At 36.0% G+C, this 23,351-nt stretch overlaps 1 protein-coding gene across 4 annotated transcripts in view; it reads left to right on the top strand.

Annotated features, from left to right (window-relative positions):
- Positions 1–902: 902 nt before the first annotated feature.
- Ppig (peptidylprolyl isomerase G) overlaps positions 903–23,351 on the top strand; it is a 52,269-nt gene continuing 29,820 nt past the window's right edge. The window contains exons 1-5 of one of the 4 annotated variants that reach the window (XM_076865681.2): positions 903–1,031; positions 21,330–21,382; positions 21,674–21,748; positions 21,843–21,917; positions 22,409–22,516. In XM_076865681.2, the coding sequence (XP_076721796.1) occupies positions 21,688–21,748; positions 21,843–21,917; positions 22,409–22,516 (244 nt within the window). In that variant the 5' untranslated portion in view covers positions 903–1,031; positions 21,330–21,382; positions 21,674–21,687. Of the gene's footprint in view, positions 1,032–1,156; positions 1,444–21,329; positions 21,383–21,673; positions 21,749–21,842; positions 21,918–22,408; positions 22,517–23,351 lie in introns of those variants that run through there. The other 3 variants (XM_076865682.2, XM_076865683.2, XM_076865684.2) reach the window with 3 other exon arrangements.

Here is a 23,351-nt window from a genome sequence, read left to right as displayed (position 1 = left end):
AAACTGCCAAATGAATGGAACTGCCTGAGCTTCCTAGTGGCTGGTATTACAGGCGTGTACCGTGTCCTGCAACAGCTTCCTTTTTTTTTTTTTTAAATAATTTTTACTTGTCTTTGGACCTTTATTTTACTTATTTATTTTTGGATCTGAGAACCGAACCCAGTGCCTCACACATGCTAGGCAAGCGCTCTACCACTGAGCTACAACCTCAATCCAACAGCTTCCTTCTTGATACAATAAATTCAAATCAAATCAATTTTGCAAGGTTTGGAATTTCACAGACCAATTAAACATATTAGATATATGCTTTGTGTGTGTGTATGAGTGTGTGTGTGTTTTTTCTTTCTTTCTTTCTTTCTTTTTTTTTTTTTTTTTGGTATGTTTTTGAGAGTGGGTCTTGCTATTTTGCTCAGGCTTGCCTCGAACTTGGAATCCTACCTTGTCCTCCTTAACTGGTGGGATTATATGCGTGCCTGGCAATATAGTAGATCTAATCTGTACCATGTACCATGGGGTTACTAGAGACAAAAATGTAAATCAGCTAATTTCCTCCTCTTCTCTCAAATACACTTTGTTCATCACTGGTTTTTCAGGACTTGTATTTTGTCATTCACTGGAAGGTGAAACTGGAAGCTCCTTTAAAAGTTGAACGTCCTTCAAAATAGCCTGGCAGAGCATTAATATATGCTCATTAAATGAAACACTTTATTTCACAAACGACACGGCATTCTGACAGGCAGAGACGCACTCTGTCAATTTACACAGGCGTGAAGCTACTTACAAACTACGAATTTAAAAGGAAGCGAAACCCTAGAATTCCAGGGAGGGCGTGGTGACACCAACCAGAGAACGCCGGGAGACGCCGTCAACCAACCCATGACGTACTTCCGGCGCGACGCTTTCTCTCCACGCCGGGACTGTGCTGTGGGGGAGGGAGGCGGTTAGTGGGCTTTAGCGCCTATTCTGACGGCGGTAGATTTGAAGCGCTTTAAAGGACCGGGCCCAGGGAAGAGGAAATTGTAGTGGTGCAGGTAGGTGGCGCGAGGCCCGTGTTGTTTTGGTGGCGTCATTTGCTGCAGTCCCGGGATACGAGAGCGGGAAGGGCCGGGAGAGAGGGGCGGAGCCGGCGCGGTAGGCCGGGCTGTGTTAACCGTCTTTCCCGGGTGGTATACGGACTGGTAGGGCCCAGAGGGGGCCTCTGAGGACCACTGAGCTCGCTTTGCAGATGTAGCAGCTGGAGAAGGCTTCCGGCCAAGCCTCCAGGACCAGGAAACCGCTCTTCCTCTGCCAGCCCCCGCCCTCCCCACTCGGGCGCACACCTCGCTCCCTGACGCATTTTGCCGCACAAGCTGTAATATGGCGGCAGCGACGGCGGCCTGAACTCTTAGGGAGCTATGTTGATTTTTAAGGCTTCAAAATCCTATGACTGAGCACTACTGCCGGGTAGGTGATATGGTTGGTGGGGAAGGGGGAGTCGCAACTCAGTGTCTTTTCAAGTTAGGGTTAGAGAGGACGGGCGAAGAGCCTGAACCACAAGGATTGAAATTGAATACAAGCTTTTCTCCGACTCCGACCTTTTTCTCTCACAGAACAGCGGCTGTCGTGTACACTCAACTGGCACAGGCCACTTTGTTAAGCATTTTCTAAAACTCAAGGTCTTACCTTAGCTCTTCGGAAGTTTTCCCACGTTTCCGAGGAGCTCTGAGCGTCGCAGGCCTCTTAGGAGGACGATAGCCCTTAGGAGAAAAATGATGGTTTCAGAACTACTTATGCTTTTAGGAAGCAAAGTCAGCTTATGCCGGCAAGGAGTGTGCAGACGTTTTGGAAATGTTTTGAAAGTATCATTTTGTGCATTTAATTTTTTCCCACAAGAATACGTTCTGTGCAGTACCAAATTTTGGCATTGGTGATCACAAATACGTCCTAGAAACGGTTAAATATTTTGGAAATTTGGAGATCAGACATTAACTTTCAGTAGCCAAAACCAGAAAGGTCATTTGTGCGTGTGTTTCCTATTTTGTAGAGGAAAAGGCCAATAATTGCTAGTTCGGAACTGATTGAGGAGGTGGAAATGAACATTTTATAAAAGTTTTGTAATTGCACCATAAAAATTCAGAAAAGATACGTAGAATGACTTTTTTCTTGTATGTTTTTTTATATACCTGAAAATTTGCAGTTTTAGCACCACTCTCCCCCTTATTGTAACTGTTTGGGATGGGATTATTTCTACAATTTACATACCTCTGTCTTAAGCAGAATTCATTGCACATTGCGTAGCAATTTCTTTATGAATTATAATTATTGATGCCCAGGGATCTTATAGGGTGTCAAAGGATACTGTGCTTTTCTATTGTTGTGGTAGCTTCCTAAGGCTTTTTTATCTCCTGCAAGAAGTGATCAGGGTTGCCTTCCCTGTTGGCAAGTGTGTACAAGTATGTAAACTTCCTAGAATATAAAATTTGGACGTTTCTGGCTCAGTCATTTTTTTCCGAGCCTTAGTTTGTTTGTTTTTTTATTCCAGCTGCAAAGTGATATTGTTTTGATTTCCATCTGTCATAAGCTCTGGGCTTGAAAAATAAAACTCAGGTTTATTAAATTGTGTGTAAAATTGGCTTTCAGTGACAACTTAGTGATTGTCCATTTAGTGAAGGGTTTGAAGGAATTTATTTTGACTTAAAGGCCTTTTGTGTGTGTGTGGGGGGGTGTTTACTACTTTGATCTTGCAGAAGAGATGATCTCTACATAATTTGATATTTTTAATTAGCTATTCTGTGAGGCAGCATCTATTCTTTATGCAAAGGGAAGCTGGCAGCCATTCATAATAAAAGATGAACTAATTCTGTTAGTTATCAAAACACTACCTGAGATTATTTCAGTAGTTGCCCCTTTTAGGAAAACTATATGTTGATTTTTTTTAACTAATAAGGAAATCCTGTTTTACAAATAGCATATTTCAATAAAATCATAACATTGTCTATTTTTAGAGTTCTTTATTCAATGTATTGAAATATCTCTTAATTTGTAGTAAGAATCCACAGGTAATTAATTCAAGTGATTTGAAGAGCCTGTGGCAGATCTTTTTGCTATGTGGTGGTATTATGTGCTTTTTTTTTTTTTTTTTTTACTGATAATATTAGCACTAAGCTTACATTCTCTTTTTTAAAGAATTTTTTTTTTTTTTGTAGTTGTAGATGGACAGGATGCCTTTATTTGTTTATTTTTATGTGGTGCTAAGGATGGAACCCAATGCCTCACACATGCTAGGCAAGTGCTCTGCCACTGAGCTATAGTCTCAGCCCCTCTTTCTTTTTTCCTTTTTCTTTCTGAATATCAATGATTTTTCCCTGGTTTAAGGTATATGTGGTCAACATAAGAACTTTGTGTGTTTTTATTTCTGTAAAGCAAAAAACTTAAATCTTGATTTATTATAGGCAATACTGTGAATATTCAGACACTGCTGTAACTGGAACTTTGTGCTTTTACTAATAAGGAGCCTTTTGTACTTTTTGAGTGGTAACTTAAAATGATCACAATGATCTTTGAAACTTAAGTGTGTAATACATAAATGTAAACATCAGTCTGTGTGTGTGTTGGGAGGGGAAATGGGGGTTGAACTCACAGTCTCTGTGGGCTGGGCAAACACTCTACTACTGAGGTACATCCCTAGCCCAATTTTTATTTTGAGACAGGGTCTCATTAAGTTGCTCAGGCTGGCCTCTAACTTACTATCCTCCTGTCTTGATTATTCTAGTAGTTGGGATTGAGGCATACACTACCACACTGGGCTAAATATCAATTTTAGATATTAAAATGATTAATGTGAGTAAAACGTTTGGTTATATATTATTGCTTCTGTTAATTATATACATTTTAACTTCAGATTTGTTCATAATTAACTGTTGCATTATGGTGACATAGTAGAAAATAAAATTTAATAAGCCATTATCTGCATTGTTATAAATAAACTAGCATCTACAGTGAAGTTGTCTAGTACCAAACTAGAACTCTTACTTTTTTTCCCCTTGTGATACTGAGGCATTCACTTCAGTTCTCTAGGCCTCTTCTTCATTTGTAAAATTAGAAGATTGGGCTGGATTACTCTTAAAATTCCTTCAAACTCCAAAAGTCTATATTTCTGTGGTTTTTGTTTTGGTTTTGGTTTTGGTGTGTGTGTGTGTGTGTGTGTGTGTGTGTGTGTGTGTGTTTTCTCCATACTAGGGATTGAACCCACGACCTCATGCATCATGGGCAAATGCTTTTATCACTTTGCTACATCCCAACCTTTTTTTACTTATTTTTTATTGTGACACAGGGCCTCATTCTGTTATCCAGGCTGGCCTTGAACTTGTGAGCCTCCTGCTTCAGTCTCCTGAATAGCTGTGAATACAGGTGTGTGCCACACATCCAGCTCCGAAAATCTGTGATTTTTTTAAAAAACCTTAGAATTACTGGATTAAATAAAGTGGGTTTAGAATGATATAGGTATGTCTCCGAAAAGCGAGGGATAAATTTATCATTATAAAAAATACATATTTGGCCAGGCTGGTGGTGCACATCTGAAATCCCAGTGGCTTTGGAGGCTGAAGCAGGAGGATTGCGAATTCAAAGCCATCCTCAAAAAGCGAGAAACTAAGTAACTCAGTGAGTTCCTAAATAAATGTGTCTAAATAAAATATAAAACAGGGCTGGGGATGTGGCTCAGTGGTCAAGTGCCTCTGGGTTTAATCCTTAGTACCAAAAAAAAAAAAAGTAAATAATTGCAGGTAAAACATTAAGGGACCTGGAAGACTTGAGACAGTAGGATTGCAAGTTCAAGGCCAGCTTTAGCAACTTGGTGAGACCCTGCCTCAAAATGAAAAATAATAAATAGCTCAATTGTAAATTGCCCCTGCATTAAATTCCCAATCCCCCCTCCCTCCGCAAAAAAAAAAAAAAAAAAAAAAAAAAAAATTAGCAGGGATTTTCCATTTAGTATTTATTTACATTTGTGCTTCAGTACTAACATAATTGTTACATTTTTATGTCCTTGAGATTGGATGTATAAGTGTATGATATCCTTATTGAACCCTGAATTTGGCAATATTATAAATTTTTCTTTTTAAGTTTTCTAAAGAACTTAGGAATTTCAGAGGGCTGGAGTTGTAGCTCAGTGACAGAGTGCTTGCCTAGCACAGGTGAGGCACTGGGTTTGATCCTTGGCACCACATACAAAATAAACAAAAAATAAACATTAAATTCTTTAAAAGAAAAAAATTATTTCAGAAATGCCTGTACACTGTTAATCATGTTGCTACCAGCCCAGTGGTTTGTGTGTGTCAGAACAGTAAAGGGCATTAATATGGAAGAGTTTAGTTGTCTTTCCTGACACTTTGGAATATTAGCATGTTTTCACTTAATTTAGCAGCAATCTGGCATTCATAAATGTACTCAAATGTTTTTGAAGCAGTTTATTTTTATTTCTCATTTGATCTGTGTGAACTACATTAGGAGTGAGCTAAAGAAGCTGGTGTGAACACTAAAATGCTTTCATTGAAAGTAATCTTAAAATCTGCTATGGTTTTAATTAATTTAACTTACATGGTGGCACTTACAGGTGGGAATCTTGTATAAAAATTGTTACTTGTTTTATTAAATTCAGTAGATGAGAATGTCTTGTTTGTTTCTTGGTCCTGAACTAAACAAGTGGATTCTACAAAGAAAGAAAGGAAGGGAAAAAAAAAAAAAAAAAAAAAAAAAAAAAAACCTTTCTTAATGAAATACATCCCAGTAGGAAGATATAGAGAATGAGCTTAGTTTCAATGGTAGGGTAGACTGAGAGGATGACTACTGGTAGACTCTGGAAGAAATTATTGCTTAAAGATAAATACTAGTACTATACCATGTGAGAAGCCCTGCATATAGGGGGAAAGGCACTAGATTATTACAAAAAGTTTTTATACTAAAACCATTGTTCATGGTTCCATTAGCTAGCATTCTTTGTATTTGGTAAGTAGACCTGGGTTAGACACTATGCTTGGTGTAGAAGATACAAAGCTGTTGTTTTTTTTTGTTTTGTTTTGTTTTGTTTGGTACCAGGGATTGAACTCCAGGGCATTTGATCACTGAGTCACCTCCCCAGCCCTATTTAGTATTTAGAGACAGGGTCTTGCTTTTGCTGAAACTGGCTTTGAACTTGCAATCCTCCTGCTTCAGCCTCCTGAGCCGCTGGGATTACAGACGTGTGCCACGGCACCTGGCACAAAGGTTTTGAGTTTATAAAATTTTCACACAAGTTTATGAGGAAGTCAGCCAGATGAGGTTCAATGAAGGAGGATCATGTAAGCCTTAAAGAGTCAGAGTAAAGTTGCCGGAGAGTGTATTCTGGTTAAATTGAATCTTGGAAGACATAGGAATTAGCCAGAGAAATCAGAAGGGGCAGAGATTTGCTTAGCATCTTCATAGTTGAAAAGAATTACTCTTTACAAGACTCGGTGATATGCTGACTGTGTGAAATTTCCAAATAACTTTGAATGTAAAGAAGTCACTGCATTATTTATTGCCTAATTACAAACCCTATATCATTTGCCATATAATTTAATAATTAGCTGCCCATAGTATCCTTGTACTCTTTCCTGGCATCTTTCAGTATATTAGGATGAATACAGAAATTGTTTTATGTATGAAACTGCAAAATGAACTTGTTACCTCTCACTTATTATTTGAAATGTATTTGTTGCAGAAATTTAGAAATTTTAGCATTTTTAGATATTTTAAATGTTACTGTGTATATGACTGATATTGTTGACAAACATGAACAACTTAATCATTTGCTTAACAGAAAGTAGAATGTATAAAATTATTTTAAAATATAGACGTTAGGATTTTGTGTATTTAAAAAAATATTTTTTAGTTATACATGAACATAATATCTTTATTTTGTTTATTTTTATGTGCTACTGGGAATCGAACCCAGAGCCTCACATGTGCCAGGCAAGCTCTCCACCACTGAGCCACAAACCCAACCCAGGATTTTGTATATTTTTATATGACCTAATTTTTTCATTGAGCTTATTGACTTCATTGTTTCTTATTAAAAATTTTTGTTATGAAAAAGTAAATTCTTTCTCTCATACTTAAATTTCTGAGGAAGTCAGCCAGATGAGGTGAGTTCATGAGGTCAGGGAGATGATGAATGGTAACAGCTAATAAGCAATGAAGTAGGTCAAAATAGAACATACATATTTCCTCTGATGGGAGCAGGTTATGCTGATCACTGTACAGAAATGGGGCACACTGCCAGGTGTGGTAATTGTTTTTCCAAGAAAAATGTAAATCTGTATTTTGTAGATACAGCTGCAGCTCATTCAGACTGACCAGATTTGTGACAAATTGACAGAATACTCTGAAAGCTTTGTCTTCTAGTATTCTTAGGCAATTCATGAATTATTTTATTGAAATTTTTATGGTTGCAATGTTTTCCTGAATTGTATTTTTTTTAAAGAGAGAGAGAGAGAGGGTTTTTTTAAATATTTTTTTTTTAGTTTTTGGTGGACACAACATCTTTATTTTATTTTATTTTTTTTATGCGCTGCTGAGGATCGAACCCAGCGCCCCACGCATGCCAGGCAAGCGCACTGTCGCTTGAGCCACATCCCCAGCCCGAATTGTATTTTTGGTAGCTCTCAGCATTGTTTTTCTTTTTTACTTTTTTTTGAAGAACTGAAAAGTTGACCAGATGGTTGTTTCAACTGTGTCTGATTTTAGATATTATTTAGTAATATCTCGGAATCATAATTCTAGAGGAAATATTGTATCCTATTTTTCATTACCAGTTAGTGAGCTCTTGGTAATGAGTAGCAATTAGTAGCATTTTAATAATGTTTTAAGTTTGTGAACCATCTTTTGTGTCACCATTGTTCTTAATGAGTTGTTAATATTTGAGCATTTACATATTCAGTGGATTTGTGTAGTAACTTGAATAATTACTGTCTTCCCTCTTTCTTAAACTTAAAGGATATTTGATTTTTAATTTCAGGAAAATAATTTTAGTCAATTTCTGTGAAAAGTATGTCCTTGGGTGATAGAATCTAAATACATGTACATTTTTCTTTTTTTTAAATATTTGTTTTTTAGGTGTAGATGGACACAACACAATGCCTTTATTTTTATGTGGTGCTGAGGATAGAACCTGGGTCCTGCCTGTCCTAGACGAGCACTCTACCGCTGAGCCACTATCCCAGCCCCACATGTACATTTTTCTAGAGGAGTCTCTATGTATGTGGGTTTGGTATTTTGTTTTTTGGTTCTAGGGATTGAACCCAGGGCTGTTTAGCCAGTAAGCCACATCCGCAGCTCTGTTTTATTTTTTATTTTGAAACAGGATCTTACTAAGTTGCTAAGGCTAGATTTGACCTTAAATCCTCCTGCCTTAGCCTCCCAAGCTGTTGTGATTGTGGGTATGTGCCACTGTCTTTAGCTATTTTCTTTTTTTAAGAATTTTTTTCTTCAATTCATGTAATTAAAGACAAGTAGGGAGAAGTCAAGCAAAAGTCCTACAGTCTTCAAACCAAATGAAATAATGATTTTTTTCTTCAGCCTTTTTTTCCCTTTGTAAATCTTTCCCTGATCTTGAAGATTTGGAATAGTTTATGTGGTTATGATGATATTCATATATTGTTTTGTATCTTGATCTTTTTGAGGATGGGTGCTAGGGATTGAACTCAAGATCTCACACAGCCTACTACTGAGCTATACCTCTAGCCCATCTTGATTTTTTTGGCGGGGTGGGTGATAGGATTGCCTAGCCCATAGTGAAACAGTCTCACTAAGTTACCTAGGGCCTTGCTAAAATTGCTGAGGCTGACTTTGTACTTGAGGATCCTGCTGCTTCAGCCTTTTGGAGTTGCTGGGGTTACAGGCATGCTACTGCACCTGACTACATCTTGATTTAAGAACATTTTCTATATAGTTAATCCTGGTAAGCATTGCCTTTTTTCTTTTTATTCTACTTAGTTATACGTGACAGCAGAATGCATTTCAAATTTCATTGTATACGAATGAAGTACAACTTTTCAGTTCTCTGGTAGAGTCACACCATTCATGCAATCATACGTGGAATGAGTGATGTCCATCTCATTCCACCATTTTTCCTGCCCCATGCTCCCCTCCCCAGCCTCCCCTTTGCCCAATCCAAAGTTCCTGCATTCTGCTCATGTTCCCCGACCCCCATTATGATCAGTATCCACTAATCTGAGAAAACATTTGGCCTTTGGTTTTTTGGGAGTGGTGTACTTTGCTTTAGCATGATATTCTCCAGCTCCATCCATTTATCTATAAATGCCATGATTTTATGCTCTTTTAGTGCTGAGTAATATTCCATTGTGTATATATATACTCCAGTTTATCCGTTCATCTATTGATGGGCATCTAGGTTGGTTCCATAGTTTAGCTATTTTTATGAATTGTGAATTCACAAATTTGTGAATTTTTGAGTTGTGCTGCTATAAACATTGATGTGGCTGTGTCACTATAGTATGCTGATTTTAAGTTCTTTGGGTATAGATGGATATAGACTGAGGAGTGAGATAGCTGGGTCAAATGGTGGTTCCACTCCAAGTTGTCTAAGAGTGGTTGCACCAATTTGCAGTCCCACCAACAGTGTATGAGAGTACCTTTTCCCCTACATCCTTACTTAAGCATTGCCTTAGTAACTGTATTTTGTTGAACTAGAAACCATAATTTAAACTTTTTTTGTACAATCAAATAGTTTGCTTCTGATTATGTGTTACTAAGAAGAGTGCTAAGCCAACTTTACACTTGAAGGCTTTCTAAATTTTGGAGTAGTTCCCAAATTCCCTGTATTTGACTTTTACTGGTTCAAACTGTAAGCCCTTAAGGATTTCATGTATTGTTTCCAAAGGTACCATGTACTGTTACTAGTAATGTTGTGAAATCCTGTTTCTTTCTGTTTGTACATGTATTAGAATGATTATTTTTTTCAGTACTGGGGATTAAACCCAGAGGCACTCTACCTCTGAGCTGCTCTTTCCTCCCCATCCCCCACCTTTTTTTCTAAATTTTGAGGCAGAATCTCACTAAATTGCCCAGGCTGGCTTCGAACTTGGAATCCTTGTGCCTGGGCCTCCCAACGGCCACCCTTGCACCTGGCTAGAATTACTCTTTAAAAAGGTCTTCACTATTGATAGGACAAAAAAAAAAAAAAAAAAATCTCTTTAGTATTTTAAAATATTTCTCCCTGATTATAAAATTAGTATCTGTTGAAAAAATTATAGAAATTAAAAATGCATAAGAAAACGTCCTCAAACTCATGGTCCAAACCTAATTGTTATTAATGTTTTAGTGTAACGCCTCCTATTGTTTTCTCGGTATACTGATGTATATAAACTTGTGATTTATAGTTATGTTGTCTACTAGTTTACATTTTCATCTAATAGAAAGGTCTTTAATTCGTAGTCTTTGATGATTTTCTTTTTAATTTTTTTCCATTTAAAAAATAATTTTAATGGATTATATATTTGTGTAGTATCAAGTTGAAAAGGTATGGGAGGTTATATAGTTTAAAACAAAAACAAAAATAAACCTTCTAGGACTGGGGTTGTGGTTTATGTTGTAGTACAACAGCACCACATAAAAATAAATGAGTAAAATAAAGTAATGTGTCCTATCTACAACTGAAAAACAAAACAAAACACGCCTTCCTTTTACTCCTCTTTCCTAACTACCCCTTTCCTCTCCCATCAACATGTGAGACAAGTGCTGTACCACTGACATATATCCCCTATCTTCCCCTCAGCCCCACTTTTTTTTTGAACTAGGGTCTCACTAAGTTGCCCAGGCTGGCCTGGAACTTGTAATGTTCCTACCTCAGCCTCTTTAGTAGCTGGTATTACAGATATGAACTGTATCCTGCCAGATGTCTCTGAATTAAGCAAATATATACAGAGTTTTGTTTTGGAGTTTTTTTTAATTGTTTTTCTTTTAAAAATGTATTATACAAAGCTGGAGAGAAGAAGGAGGATGGGAGGGAAAAGTGGGGGGTAATCATACCTGAAATCAGTTTTTATGTATGTATGAATTTGTTGAGATGAACGCAATTACTGTGTATAATTATAAAGCTCTAATAATAAAAATAATAAAAATTTTAGAAAACTAAAAAGATTAGATTTGGACTGGGGATATAGATCCATTGGTAGAGTGCTTGCCGCTCATGTACAAGACCCTGGGTTCAATCCTCAGCACCACCAAAAAAAAAAAAAAAAAAAAAAAGATTTGCTGCAGGGAGGAGGAAAAATAAGAAATCATTGAAAGGAATATTGATTGGCTGGGGTTGTGGCTCTTGGTGGTAGAGTGCTCGCCTAGCATGTATGAGGCCCTGGGTTCCATCCTCAGCATCATATAAAAATAAATAAATAAAATAAAGGTATTGTGTCCAACTATAACTAAAAAATAAAATATTTTTTAAAAAAGAAAGGAATATTGATGTTTATTAAGGAATAATTATCATGTGCATGACCTGTAAGTAAATGGCTACAAACCCAACTGTGATGCATAGTTCTAATTGGCCCCAACACACTGAATTTTATTCAAATGGAGGTGGATTCTGAGATAACACTTTAAGAAACAGTGTTTAAAATATTAGGAAAGAAAGAAGACATTGGTGTTCAATTTTTCTATTTTGTTTGCATGTAATTCTTGGTCACTCATAGTCTTTATTGAGTGTGAAGCACTAAAAAGACTAAATAATAAACTTGAACTCATTTAAAAAAGTAAATAAAAATATACAAAGAACAGCCAGGCATGGTGGTGCACGCCTATAATCACAGCAACTCAAAAGTCTGTGTAAGGCAATGGAAAGTTTGAAGCCAGCCTTAGCATTTTAGCAGGACTATCTATAAGGGGGTGGTTTGGGATGTGCTTGGGGATGTAGCTCAGTGGTAGAGCACCCCTGAATTCAGTCTTCAGTGCTGCAAAATAAGTAAATAAAATAAAAATATGCCAGGAACACAAATTATGCACATATTTGTTCCCTGGCTTGTACCACCCTCTTTTTAATATCTTGGATTAGCAGTATAGCTATCTTCACTCTTTTATAGCTCTGTACATTGTATGGGATATACTACAGTTTGTGTAACCTGTACATGTACATTGTATACAAATGTTTGAATATACTAAGATTTCTGTGACTGTCCTTCCTTGATGGCCAGTTAGACTTACAGCCTTTTACTGTTGCAAATCATGGTGCATTGAATAACTTGTACATACTCTATTTTGCAAATGTGTAAGCTTATACATTAAAAAATTCCTACAAATTTTTAGAAGTGGTATTACTGAGTCAAAGTTGATATGTTGTTAAATTGGCAAAGGATTGTATTAATCTACCTGTTCACTAGCTGGAACAATCTATGAGACAGTCAATATTTTTTGTTTTTGTCACTCCAATAAGTGAAAAATGTCTTTGTGATTTTAATATGTAAGAATATGATTTCTTAAGTCAGTCCCCCAAATCCAAAGGCCAAATATTTCCCTGATATGCAGATGCTAATTTACAATAAATGGTATGTGGGGGGTAGGGAAGATAGAAGTTCACTGGATTAGACAAAGGGGAATGGCGGGGAGGGACAGGGGATGGGAATAGGAAAGACAGTAGAATTAATCAGATATAACTTTCCAATGTTCTTATATGAATATATAGCCAGTGTAACTTCACAACATAACCACAAAAACGAGAAGTTATATTCCATGGATTATGCTATGTCAAAATACATTCTACTGTCATGTATAACTAAAAAGAAGAAATTAAAACATTTAAAAGAATAAGATTTCTACTGGCTAGATGATATTTTGCTTCATGAGCATATCATTTATTTTAGTAATTCCTGTTACTGAACTTTTTTTTTTACTATTATAGGAAATTGTGTAGTGACAACTCCTGTATGTAGTTTTTAAGCTTAAAATCCCAACCATGTTAGTTTTTAAATTTTTCATTTAGTATTTAACAGACTTCTTTTTTCTGTGTTATTAAAAAACACTTGTGTGTTCAGAGGTAGTCCATCAGATGAACTACTTTACTTAACTGTTACATTAGACATTTTAGTTTTTTTCTAATTATTCATTATTATGAAAAATATATCAAAGACTTTGATTTAAAATTGTTATCTATATTCATTGTTTCTAGTTTATCATATCACATTGAAGGTCCCTTTTATTATAATTATTTCACTTTTTGCAAATTATCTGTTTATCCCATTAAGTGGCCTTTGTGCTTATTGTTTGGTATGTGGACACCATCTGTAGTGGTTCTTGAAGTTGGGGGGCAGAAGGACAGTGAGGTTTTTTGATTGTCATAGTGACTGATACTTAATAGTCAGGGCCAGGGTTGCTTAATGTTCTGTACTGCATTGAGTAGGACAGCCCTCTCAAAGTATTGTCCTATTGGCACCATTTCTATGCATATGCATTGTTCTACTGTTAAAAAATCAATACATTGATTTGTTGAAAATATTTTTTCTAATTTCCTCAAGACAAATAGGAATAATATTTTTTCCATGAGTTCAAGTCTTTTTAAAATTTTTTTAAAATTTTAATTTGTTATATATGACAATTCATATTACACATATAGAGCAGAGTTCAAGTCTTTATCTCCATTATTTACTTCATTTTTAGTAAATCTAAAATTTATTTGATATTCAGTGATTAGGAAATATTCACATGTATTTTGCTTAGTTTCCACTTGGGGGTGTGGCACACAATTTTGTGAAAAGATTGTTTCCTAAGATCGTCTAATCTTAAGTCTTTTTAAAAATATTGTATTTATTTATTTGTAGTACTGGGAACTGAATCCTGAGGTACTCTACCACTGATCTATATCCTGAGCCATTTTACTTATTGTTTTGAGACTGTTTTTGGTTTTTTGTTTTTTGTTTTTTGTTTTTTTTTTTTGTCCTGATAAGTAATCCAACTGATCTCAGACTTGAGATTCTTCTGTCTCTGCCTACTGAGTAGTTGGGACTACAGGCATGTGCCACTGTGCTCGGCTTAGATTAAATTCCTTTGTTTTTATGCAGTACTGGAGATTGAATTCAGAGGCACTGTACTACTGAGCAACTTCACGAGCCCTTTTTATTTCTTATTTTGTGACAAGGTCTTGCTTAATTGCATAGACTTTCCTTAAAATTGATGTCTTCCTTCCTTAGCCTCCCCAGTTGCTGGTATTATAGTCATGTGACACCATGCCTAGCTCAGTTTAGGCTTAGACAAATCTTAAACAGCAATAACAATCATGAAAGTGAGACACTTAAAAAATATTAAGCTCTCTTTTTTTGTTGTTTTCTTTTTTTTTGTTTGTTTGTTTGTTTTGGTTCTAATTAGTTACACATGACAGTAGAATGCAGTTTGACATATTGTACTCAAATGGAGCCCAATAAGTTAAGCTCTTTTTTTTTTTTTAACTATTATTTTTCTGTTTAGAGACAGGGTGTCACTGAGTTGCTTAGCCTCTCGCTGTTGCTGAGGCTGGCTTTTTGAACTTGTGATCCTCTTCCCTCAGCCTCCTGAGCCACTGGGATTACAGGTGTGTGCCACTGTGTCTGGGAAGTTAAACTCTTTTGAAGAGTTTCTTTTATAAGTGTTTTACACAACCTGAGATAAGGAAAAATAAATAAATAAAAAACTCATCTATAACCCATTTAGTTAGGGATAGAATCTTTTTTTTTTTCCCCACTCTTCTTCATTATTATTGTTTGTTTGTTTGTTACCAGGGGTTGAACCTAGGGCACTTTACCACTGAGCCAGATCCCCAGCCTTTTTTTGTTTGTTTGTTTTAATTTTTGAGACAGGATCTCACTAAGTTTCTGAAGCTGTTTTTGCACTTGTGATCCAGCCTCCTGAGCTGCTGGAATTACAGATAGAGATAATATCTTAAATGTTTTCATATATTTTCTACTATTTTTGTTTTATTTTTTATTTTTATTTATTTATTTTTTTTTTAGTATTTATTTTTCAGTTATCGGCGAACACAACATCTTTGTATGTGGTGCTGAGGATGGAACCCAGGCCGCACGCATGCCAGGCGAGTGCGTTACCGCTTGAGCCACATCCCCAGCCCCCTATTTTTGTTTTATTAATTTTAAGTTGGTGAACTAACAATTGAACCTATTCTCATTGCAAAATTTGAAACATACAATTAGAGCTAAAGATGCCATTGACTTCTGTCCCTAATCCTGATATCGTTTGAAGAAATGCTATTAGCAGTTTTTATATGTATTCTTGAGACCTTTATCTGTAGAAGTAGGATATTTTATGGTGCTAAAAAAGTACTTCTGTGCATCTTTTTTTGAAGGGACTGTTAGGGTCTTGGGTAGGTTTCTTGGATTATCTAAATAAGACTGTTTTTTGATCAAATAGGCTTCACTTATGCTAAGCAAACATCTGGTATCACTGGGCTGCATCCCAGCCCTGGATTAAGTATATACAACTTTTTCTTTCTTTCTTCCTTCCTTTCTGTTTTTCTATCTTTCTTTCTTTTGGTACTAGGTATTGTACCCAGGTCACTCTACTACTGCACTACATATCCTGCCTTTTTAATATTTGAGAGAGAATCTAAGTTGTCCAGATTTCCAAGTAGCTGGGATTATCGGTGTGCACCACTATATCTGGCTGTTATATACCACTTTTGAACTGCCAAATAGTTTTTAAATAACACGTACATATCATCATTTATTCAGCTATTCTCCCATTATGATATATTTGGGGAGTTTCCATTTTTATTGTTGTTTTAATGTTGGACCCTTACTGTCCTTATCCTCTCACATTTATTCATTCATTTAATAAATAGCGATTACTTGCCATGTGCTCAGCACTGTTTGCAGCACTAGGGGGTGAAGAGGGGACTAAGACTTAAAGTCTGTCATGTCATAGAACTTATATTCTTTTTTTTTTTTTTTTTTTTTTTTTTTAAAGAGAGAGAGAGAGAGAGAGAGAATTTTTTAATATTTATTTTTTAGTTATCGGCGGACACAACATCTTTGTTTGTATGTGGTGCTGAGGATCGAACCCGGGCCGCACGCATGCCAGGCAAGCACGCTACCGCTTGAGCCACATCCCCAGCCCAGAACTTATATTCTTATGAGAAGAGATTGATATAAAAACTTGAATTTAGGGGCTGGGGTTGTGGCTCAGTGGCAGAGCAGCTGCCTTACACATATGAGGCACTGGGTTCAATCCTCAGCACCACATAAAAATAAATAAACAAAATAAAGATTTTTTTTTTAAACTTGAATTTATAATAAAGTGCCAGTTAACTGGGGTGGATGGGGAGAATAAAGCAGAAGAAAAGGGTGTTACTGTTTTGGATAGAATAGTCAGGGATGGCCTTTATGAAGAGAAGGTGCTACCCGAGCAGTAAACTAAATGAGGGAATGAGCCATGTGAAAATTTGAAGTAAGCTTGTTCCACATAGAGGGAATAGTAAATAAAGGAAAAGACAAGGAAATAGGTCATGGGATAGTTGAAGAACAGCAGGAGTACCAGTGTGACTGAAGTAATGTTGAAGAAAGTGGTAGGGGGTAAAGTTGTATAGGTCAATAGGAGATAAAATATTTAGACTATGTAATTGTAATACATTAACCATGAGCTACTTGTGGTTACAGAGCATTTGAAATGTGGCTAGCTTGAAATGAAATACACTGAAAGTATAAAATATACACTGGATTTTTAAGACTTGGTACAAAAAAGAATGTAAAATATCTTAATTACATTTTTGTGTCAGTTATATATTGATAATATTTTGGATACACTGAGTTAAAATAAAATACATTACAGAATTTAACCAGTTTTTACTTTTCAAAATATGGTATCTAAAATAATTTAAAACTACATATGTGGTTCATATTTCTGTTGGGCAGTACTGTTTAGAGCCTTAAAGTCCATGGAAAACATTTTAATTGTGATTGTAAGACATTAGAGTTTAAAAGACATGATAAATTTTATTTATATTAATTACTTTGGTTGAACCAGGCATGCTTTATCACTGAGCTACATTTCAAGACTTTTTTTTTTTTTTTTTTTTTTTTTTTTTTTTTTTGAGTCAGGATCTTGCTAAATTGCTTAGGGTCTTACTAAGTTGCTGAGCCTGAAACTTTCTATCCTCCTGCTTCAGTCTCCTGAGTCTCTTGGATTACAGGAGTGTACTGTCATGCCTACCTTACTTATTTGATTCCAATCCTGGGAATAAAACCCAGTGGCACTCTACTACTAATCTACATGCTCAGCCCTTTTTATTGTTTTTTTTTTTTTTTCTTTAAACATGGGCTCAAATTAGTGGGCTCATTAATTTGCTGAGACTGACCTCGAACTTGGGATCTTCCCACCTCAGCCTCCTGAGCATCTGTGATTACAGGTATGGGCCACCATATCTGGCTAAGATTTATGATTTGAAATAATCATTTCATTTTGGTTATTCTGTGGATAATAGTACAGGACTAAAAATAAAAACCAGAAACTAGGTGGGAGGATGTTGCAATAGTCCAGATAAGGAAGGACTATATTTGTAAAGATAGACTATTTAGGATAATTTTTAAAGCGTTCTTTTAGAAAAAAAATCTCATTTATTATTTATTTATTTATATGTGGTGCTGAGGATCGAACACAGTGCCTCACATGTACTAGGCAAGTGCTCTATCACTGAGCCACAAACCCAGCCCCTGTTTAGCATAGTTTTTGAAGTTAGAGCCATCTATTTTTAAATGGTTTGGAAAATGAGGTGTGAGGGAGAGTGAAACCAAAGATGACTACCAAGTTTTCAGACTTATCATCTGGGACAGGAATAATGTTTACTGTCTATTTGAGGGAATGAGGGTAGGAGGAGAATAAAGAGTTTTGTTTTAGATATATTGATTATTTTTAACAAAATAAGCTTTTTATTAAAATATGACAGTATACTGAAAAGTACAGAAATTCCTGCACATAGCTCAACGTTTTTCACAAGTAAACTTGCCTGTACACAGTGTTCATTCAGATCAAGGAACAGAATAAATCACTATCCTAGTAGCCCCAACCTATTAAAACTCCATAAATTAGTGGTGATAGTCATTCCATTTTCCAAGTTCCACAAATATAAGATTGTTTACATTGTATCTAGGAATTGAGAAACTTAATCATCAAAGATTTTGTCTGAAAGGTTATGGGCAAATGGGGTTCTTTTTTTCAGCTTTAATCATTTTTGCCTCGTTTTCAAATTTGGAGTTTGTTTTTAAGAATACACTATTATAAGGTATTAAGAGTAATAGTAAGAAGTTTGGCATGTTTTTGGCAGTATTGTACCTAAACACATATGAATAGAAATCACCACCTGTGACATTGTAATTAAAAAAAAAAAAAAAAAAGCTATAGAAGTTTCTTTGGAGGAAAATAGTATAAAAAATTCTATTTCTGGCTCTTCATCCCCAAACTAGAAAACTTAAGAAGGCCTACAAAAATTGTTTAGAAGATAAAATGTAATTGGATACTGCCATTAAGTAGTAATTTAATGTTTTTCTATAAGATAGGATAGTTTCCTCATATTTGTGGAGTCATAGTATTCTCAATTCCAAATATACAGCAAGGAAAATACTATATACATAAAGACATACTGCAACAAATTTAGCAGGACACTATAAAGTTGCTAGGTTTTGTTGTTGTTGTTGTTGTTTTGGTACCAGGGATTGAATTCAGGGGCACTTGTCTCTGAGCCACATCCCCAGCTACTGAGAGACAGAGCCTCACTTTTGCTGAGACTGGCTTTAAATTGTGATCCTCCTGCCTCAGCGTCCTGAGCCGCTGGGATTGCAGGCATGTGCCACCACACCTGGTTAGGTTTTTTGGTTGTCTTTTTTTTTTTAGAGAGAGAGAGAGAGAGAGAATTTCAACATCTATTTATTTTTTTAGTTTTTGGTGGACACAACATCTTTGTTTGTTTGTGGTGCTGAGGATCAAACCCAGGCCGCAAGCATGCCAGGCGAGTGCGCTACCACTTGAGCCACATCCCCAGCCCCTGGTTTTGTTTTTAAAGAAAATTCGTGTCTGGGGCTGGGGATGTGGCTCAAGCGGTAGCACGCTCGCCTGGCATGCGTGCGGCCCGGGTTCGATCCTCAGCACCACATACAGACACGGATGTTGTGTGCGTGGAAAACTAAAAAATAAATATTAAAAAAATTTCTCTTTCTCTCTCTCTCTCTCTTTAAAAATAAAAAAGAAAAGAAAATTCGTGTCTGTAAAATTCTGAAGGATTTGAAAGATATCTTTTTGTTTCCTTTGTTTTATTTAAAGCAATACCACTATCCATTATATCTGTTAGAATTTTGAGATGGAGAAAGTTAGGAAAAATGATATTTTCCCATGCAGTAATTCCAAAGTGAATATACCAATTCTTTGACTGAATTCAAATGCAACATAATCTTTTATATAATTTAATCCCTAATTCACATTAACACTAAACAAATAGGTTAATACATATAATTTGCATTTTTGTCATTGTTGGTAATTTGGACAAAGAGGTTATCATCCCTCACTTTTCCATTGCTTTTGTTGAATGCTCTGACTTGTGGTTTATGTAAAATTGATAAGGGTTAGTATGTGAACCTACACAAATGATGAAATTGTGTAGAACTAAATGTAATTAAAACTAGGCACATGTTAGTAAGATAGATGATAGGTAGGTTGTATCAGCCTCAGTTTTACTATGATATAAAGATTTTGCAAAATGTTCTCATTAGGAGTATATTAAGCAACTTTGCATTACTGTAATTAAATACCTGAGATAATTAATTTGTAAAGGGAAAAGGCTTATTTTGGCTCATGGTTTTACGAATTACTTTAGGCCTGTGATAAGACATGGCATAAGTACAAGTGGTAGAACAGAAGTGCTTATACCCATCAACCAGGAAGCAAAGAGAAAAAGACAAGAGGCTGGAGTCTCACAATCCCCTTCCACTAGGCCTTATTTCCTAAATGCTTCATTACCTGCCAGCAGCACCACCCTGGGACCAAATCTTTAATAATACATGCACTTTTGGGGAATGTTTATCTAGACTATACCAGGGTGAAACTGTGTGAAGTTTATATTGGATTTGTCTATTATTTGCTTTAACTCCATGTGAATCTACAGTTGTCTCAGTAAAAACTTTACAATTAAGAGAGTGGGATATAGCTCAGCAAAAGAGCACATGGTTAGCATGAGCAAGACCTTAGGTTCAGTTCATAGCTGGCAGGGTGCCGGGGTGGCCCAGGGGAGAGATCTACACAGGATAAAGCCTATAAATCTTTTAGAGTTTCCCTGGGCCTAAAATATAGTGTACTGTTTGCTGAGCCACCAGCTTAGTTTAGATATACTCATTTTCATAAAAGCATATACATTTTAGTTAGTCGCTTCTGAAAGTTGAAAATGTCATTTTTATAGTCAGTTTGTATACTATTTAACTTATTTGCTTTGTTTCATCTGTTCTTCACCTTAAACTCTCTACCCCCATCAGATATTACATTCAAAATTTCAAGTTTTAAAAATAAGGGCCTTACCAGAAAAAAAAGTTCTATTAAAAATAAGTATCTGCTATGTAGGTAAACCTGTTACACAGTATAATCCTCATTGGTATGTCTATAATCGCACATCAGGAAAGGCAATTGCTCATGATTAAAAACTGGCCTCGCCAGGCACTGTTTCTCAGGCCTGTAATCCCAGCAGCTCAGGAGTCTGAGACAGGAGGATCGAGAGTACAAAGCCAGCCTCAGCAAAAGTGATGAGCTGAGCAACTCATTGAGACACAGTCTCTAAATAAAACACAAAATAGGGCTGGGGATGTGGCTCAGTGGTCAAGTGGCCCTGAGTTCAATCCCAAGTACCAAAAAAAAAAAAAAAAGTAGCCTCATGTAATGAGTAAAACGTATTGTGCTTTTACTTAGCATTTATATCTACCACATGTTACTATTATTAAAATACTCTACCTTGCTCAGTGTGGTGGCTCACAGATGTAATCCCAACGACTTGGGGTGCTAAGGCATGAAGATTGTAAGTTCAAGGCCAGTCTCAGCAACTTATTTGAGGCCCTTGCAACTTAGAGAGATCCTGTCTCAAAAAGGGCTTAGGATGTGGCTCAGTGGTTAAGCAACTGAGTTCAATCCCCAGTACCTAAACAAAAATTCTACTTTGTTTTTTATAGATGATTTATTTTTGATGGTGTTTAGAATTCCTCCTACCACCAGTACTTGCAACTCCACTATTGAGCATATATATCCCCAGCCATTTTTTATTTCTTATTAAGTCTCATGTTTTAATCAGAACTCTCATTTTTGCTTTCTAGGAGCAAAGAATTGAATCAATTGCCCTTGTTGGTGTTCTTTTTTCAATTTAAAGGTAATCTGCCTGTCAGTTCAGTTGTCATACAAACTTAATACAATTTTCTGTTTGTGCTGGCAATCTTATATTTGGTTGATAAAATAAAAATTTGACTATATGATAATGGCTAAGCCTTATCTTTGAAGTCTTTTCTATTCTCACAAAACACAATCTAATCTTTGAGAGCATTAATAATCCATATGATTTACCTCATGGAAATACATATAAAAATAATTCAATTCATATTTCTGGTTTTTGCTCCATGGAATTATTTTGTCAATTACTCAGGAAAAATCTTTTCTATTTTAGTCTGCATTGGAACAATGGGAATAAAAGTTCAGCGTCCTCGTTGTTTTTTTGACATCGCCATTAACAATCAACCTGGTAAGAATATTAATGTTCCTAGTTAACATTTAAAAATTAGTATTTAATACTTTAAATTAGTAAAGAAGTTTAAACCAGATACTTTCTTTTTCAGCTGGAAGAGTTGTTTTTGAATTATTTTCTGATGTGTGTCCCAAAACATGTGAGAACTTTCGGTGTCTTTGTACAGGTTTGTTCACATTTTCGGTTGCCCTAATAATTCTTAGAAATATTAGTTATAGTGCATTTTATTTGAGATTGATTTCTGCACTTGCCCAAAAAATGTGGATGTGGATGGCTTTTTTTTTTTTTTTTTTTTTTTTTTAAAGAGAGAGTGGGAGAGAGAGAGAGAATTTTTTAATATTTATTTTTTAGTTCTTGGCGGACACAACATCTTTGTTTGTATGTGGTGCTGAGGATCAAACCCGGGCCGCACCCACACCAGGCGAGCAGGCTACCACTTGAGCCACATCCCCAGCCCTGTGGATGGCTTTTTAAAATGATAAATGCTTTTTTTTTTTTTTCCTGGAAGGGAGTGAAAGTTCTGTAGTTTAAAGAAATCTATACAAGAGTAGTTATATTTTACAGGGCAAAAGCTTTCATAAGTAATTTTGCTTTAATACTACTTCCTTGATTTTTGTGTTTACTAGGTATCCTGCTAATTTTTCTTCTCTACTACAGGTGAAAAGGGGACAGGGAAATCAACTCAGAAGCCATTGCATTATAAGAGTTGTCTCTTCCACAGAGTTGTCAAGGATTTTATGGTTCAGGGTGGTGACTTCAGTGAAGGTGAGACCTTGATTCCCACAGAAGAATACCACATATTTATAATCTTTGTATGTCATTGATCTTAATGTTAGACAAATTCTTAGAAGTCTAAGTCTGACTTTATTCTCATTCCAATTAGTCTTTGGTCAAATTGTAGAAGTACTCATAGAATGGCATGAAAGAAGAAAACATATAGGAAATAGTTTCCCTTTTTTTTTTCTTCTTTTCTGTAATTGGGTTTTAATCTGAGGACTCATGCTTGCTGAGCAGAAGCTTTACCACTGAACTACACTCTAGTCCTTTTTATTTTATTTTTCAGACAGGTTCTTGATAAATTGCCCGTATTAGCCTCAGACTTGAAATTCCCCTGCTCCAGACTTCTGAGTAGTTGGGATTAGACATATAACAACTGTATTCATCTCTAAATCTGTTGGCTGTTTTTTTTTTTTTTTTTAAGAGAGAGAGAGGTAGAGAGAGGCAGAGAGAGAGAGAATTTTTTAATATTTATTTTTTTTCAGTTATAGGCGGGCACAACATCTTCGTTTGTATGTGGTGCTGAGGATCGAACCCGGGCCGCACGCATGCCAGGCGAGCGCGCTACCGCTTGAGCCACATCCCTAGCCCATGTTGGCTGTTTTTGATTTTGGAATTCTTACTACAGTTTGGTTTTTTTGTTTGTTTGTTTTTGTTTTTCATGATATCAGGGATTTCAGAAACCTGGGGCACTTTACCACTTAGTGATATCCTTGGCCCTTTTTATTTTTTGAGACAAATCTCATATTTTGCTTAGGGGCTTGCTGAATTGCTGAGACTGCCCTTGAACTTGAGATCCTCCTTCCTCAGCCTCCTGAGTCAC

Source organism: Callospermophilus lateralis, chromosome 9 (genome assembly GCF_048772815.1).
Source record: "Callospermophilus lateralis isolate mCalLat2 chromosome 9, mCalLat2.hap1, whole genome shotgun sequence".
Lineage (NCBI taxonomy): Eukaryota > Metazoa > Chordata > Mammalia > Rodentia > Sciuridae > Callospermophilus > Callospermophilus lateralis.
Note: the sequence above shows the minus strand (reverse complement) of the source record. Positions and strands in the feature narration are given on the sequence as shown.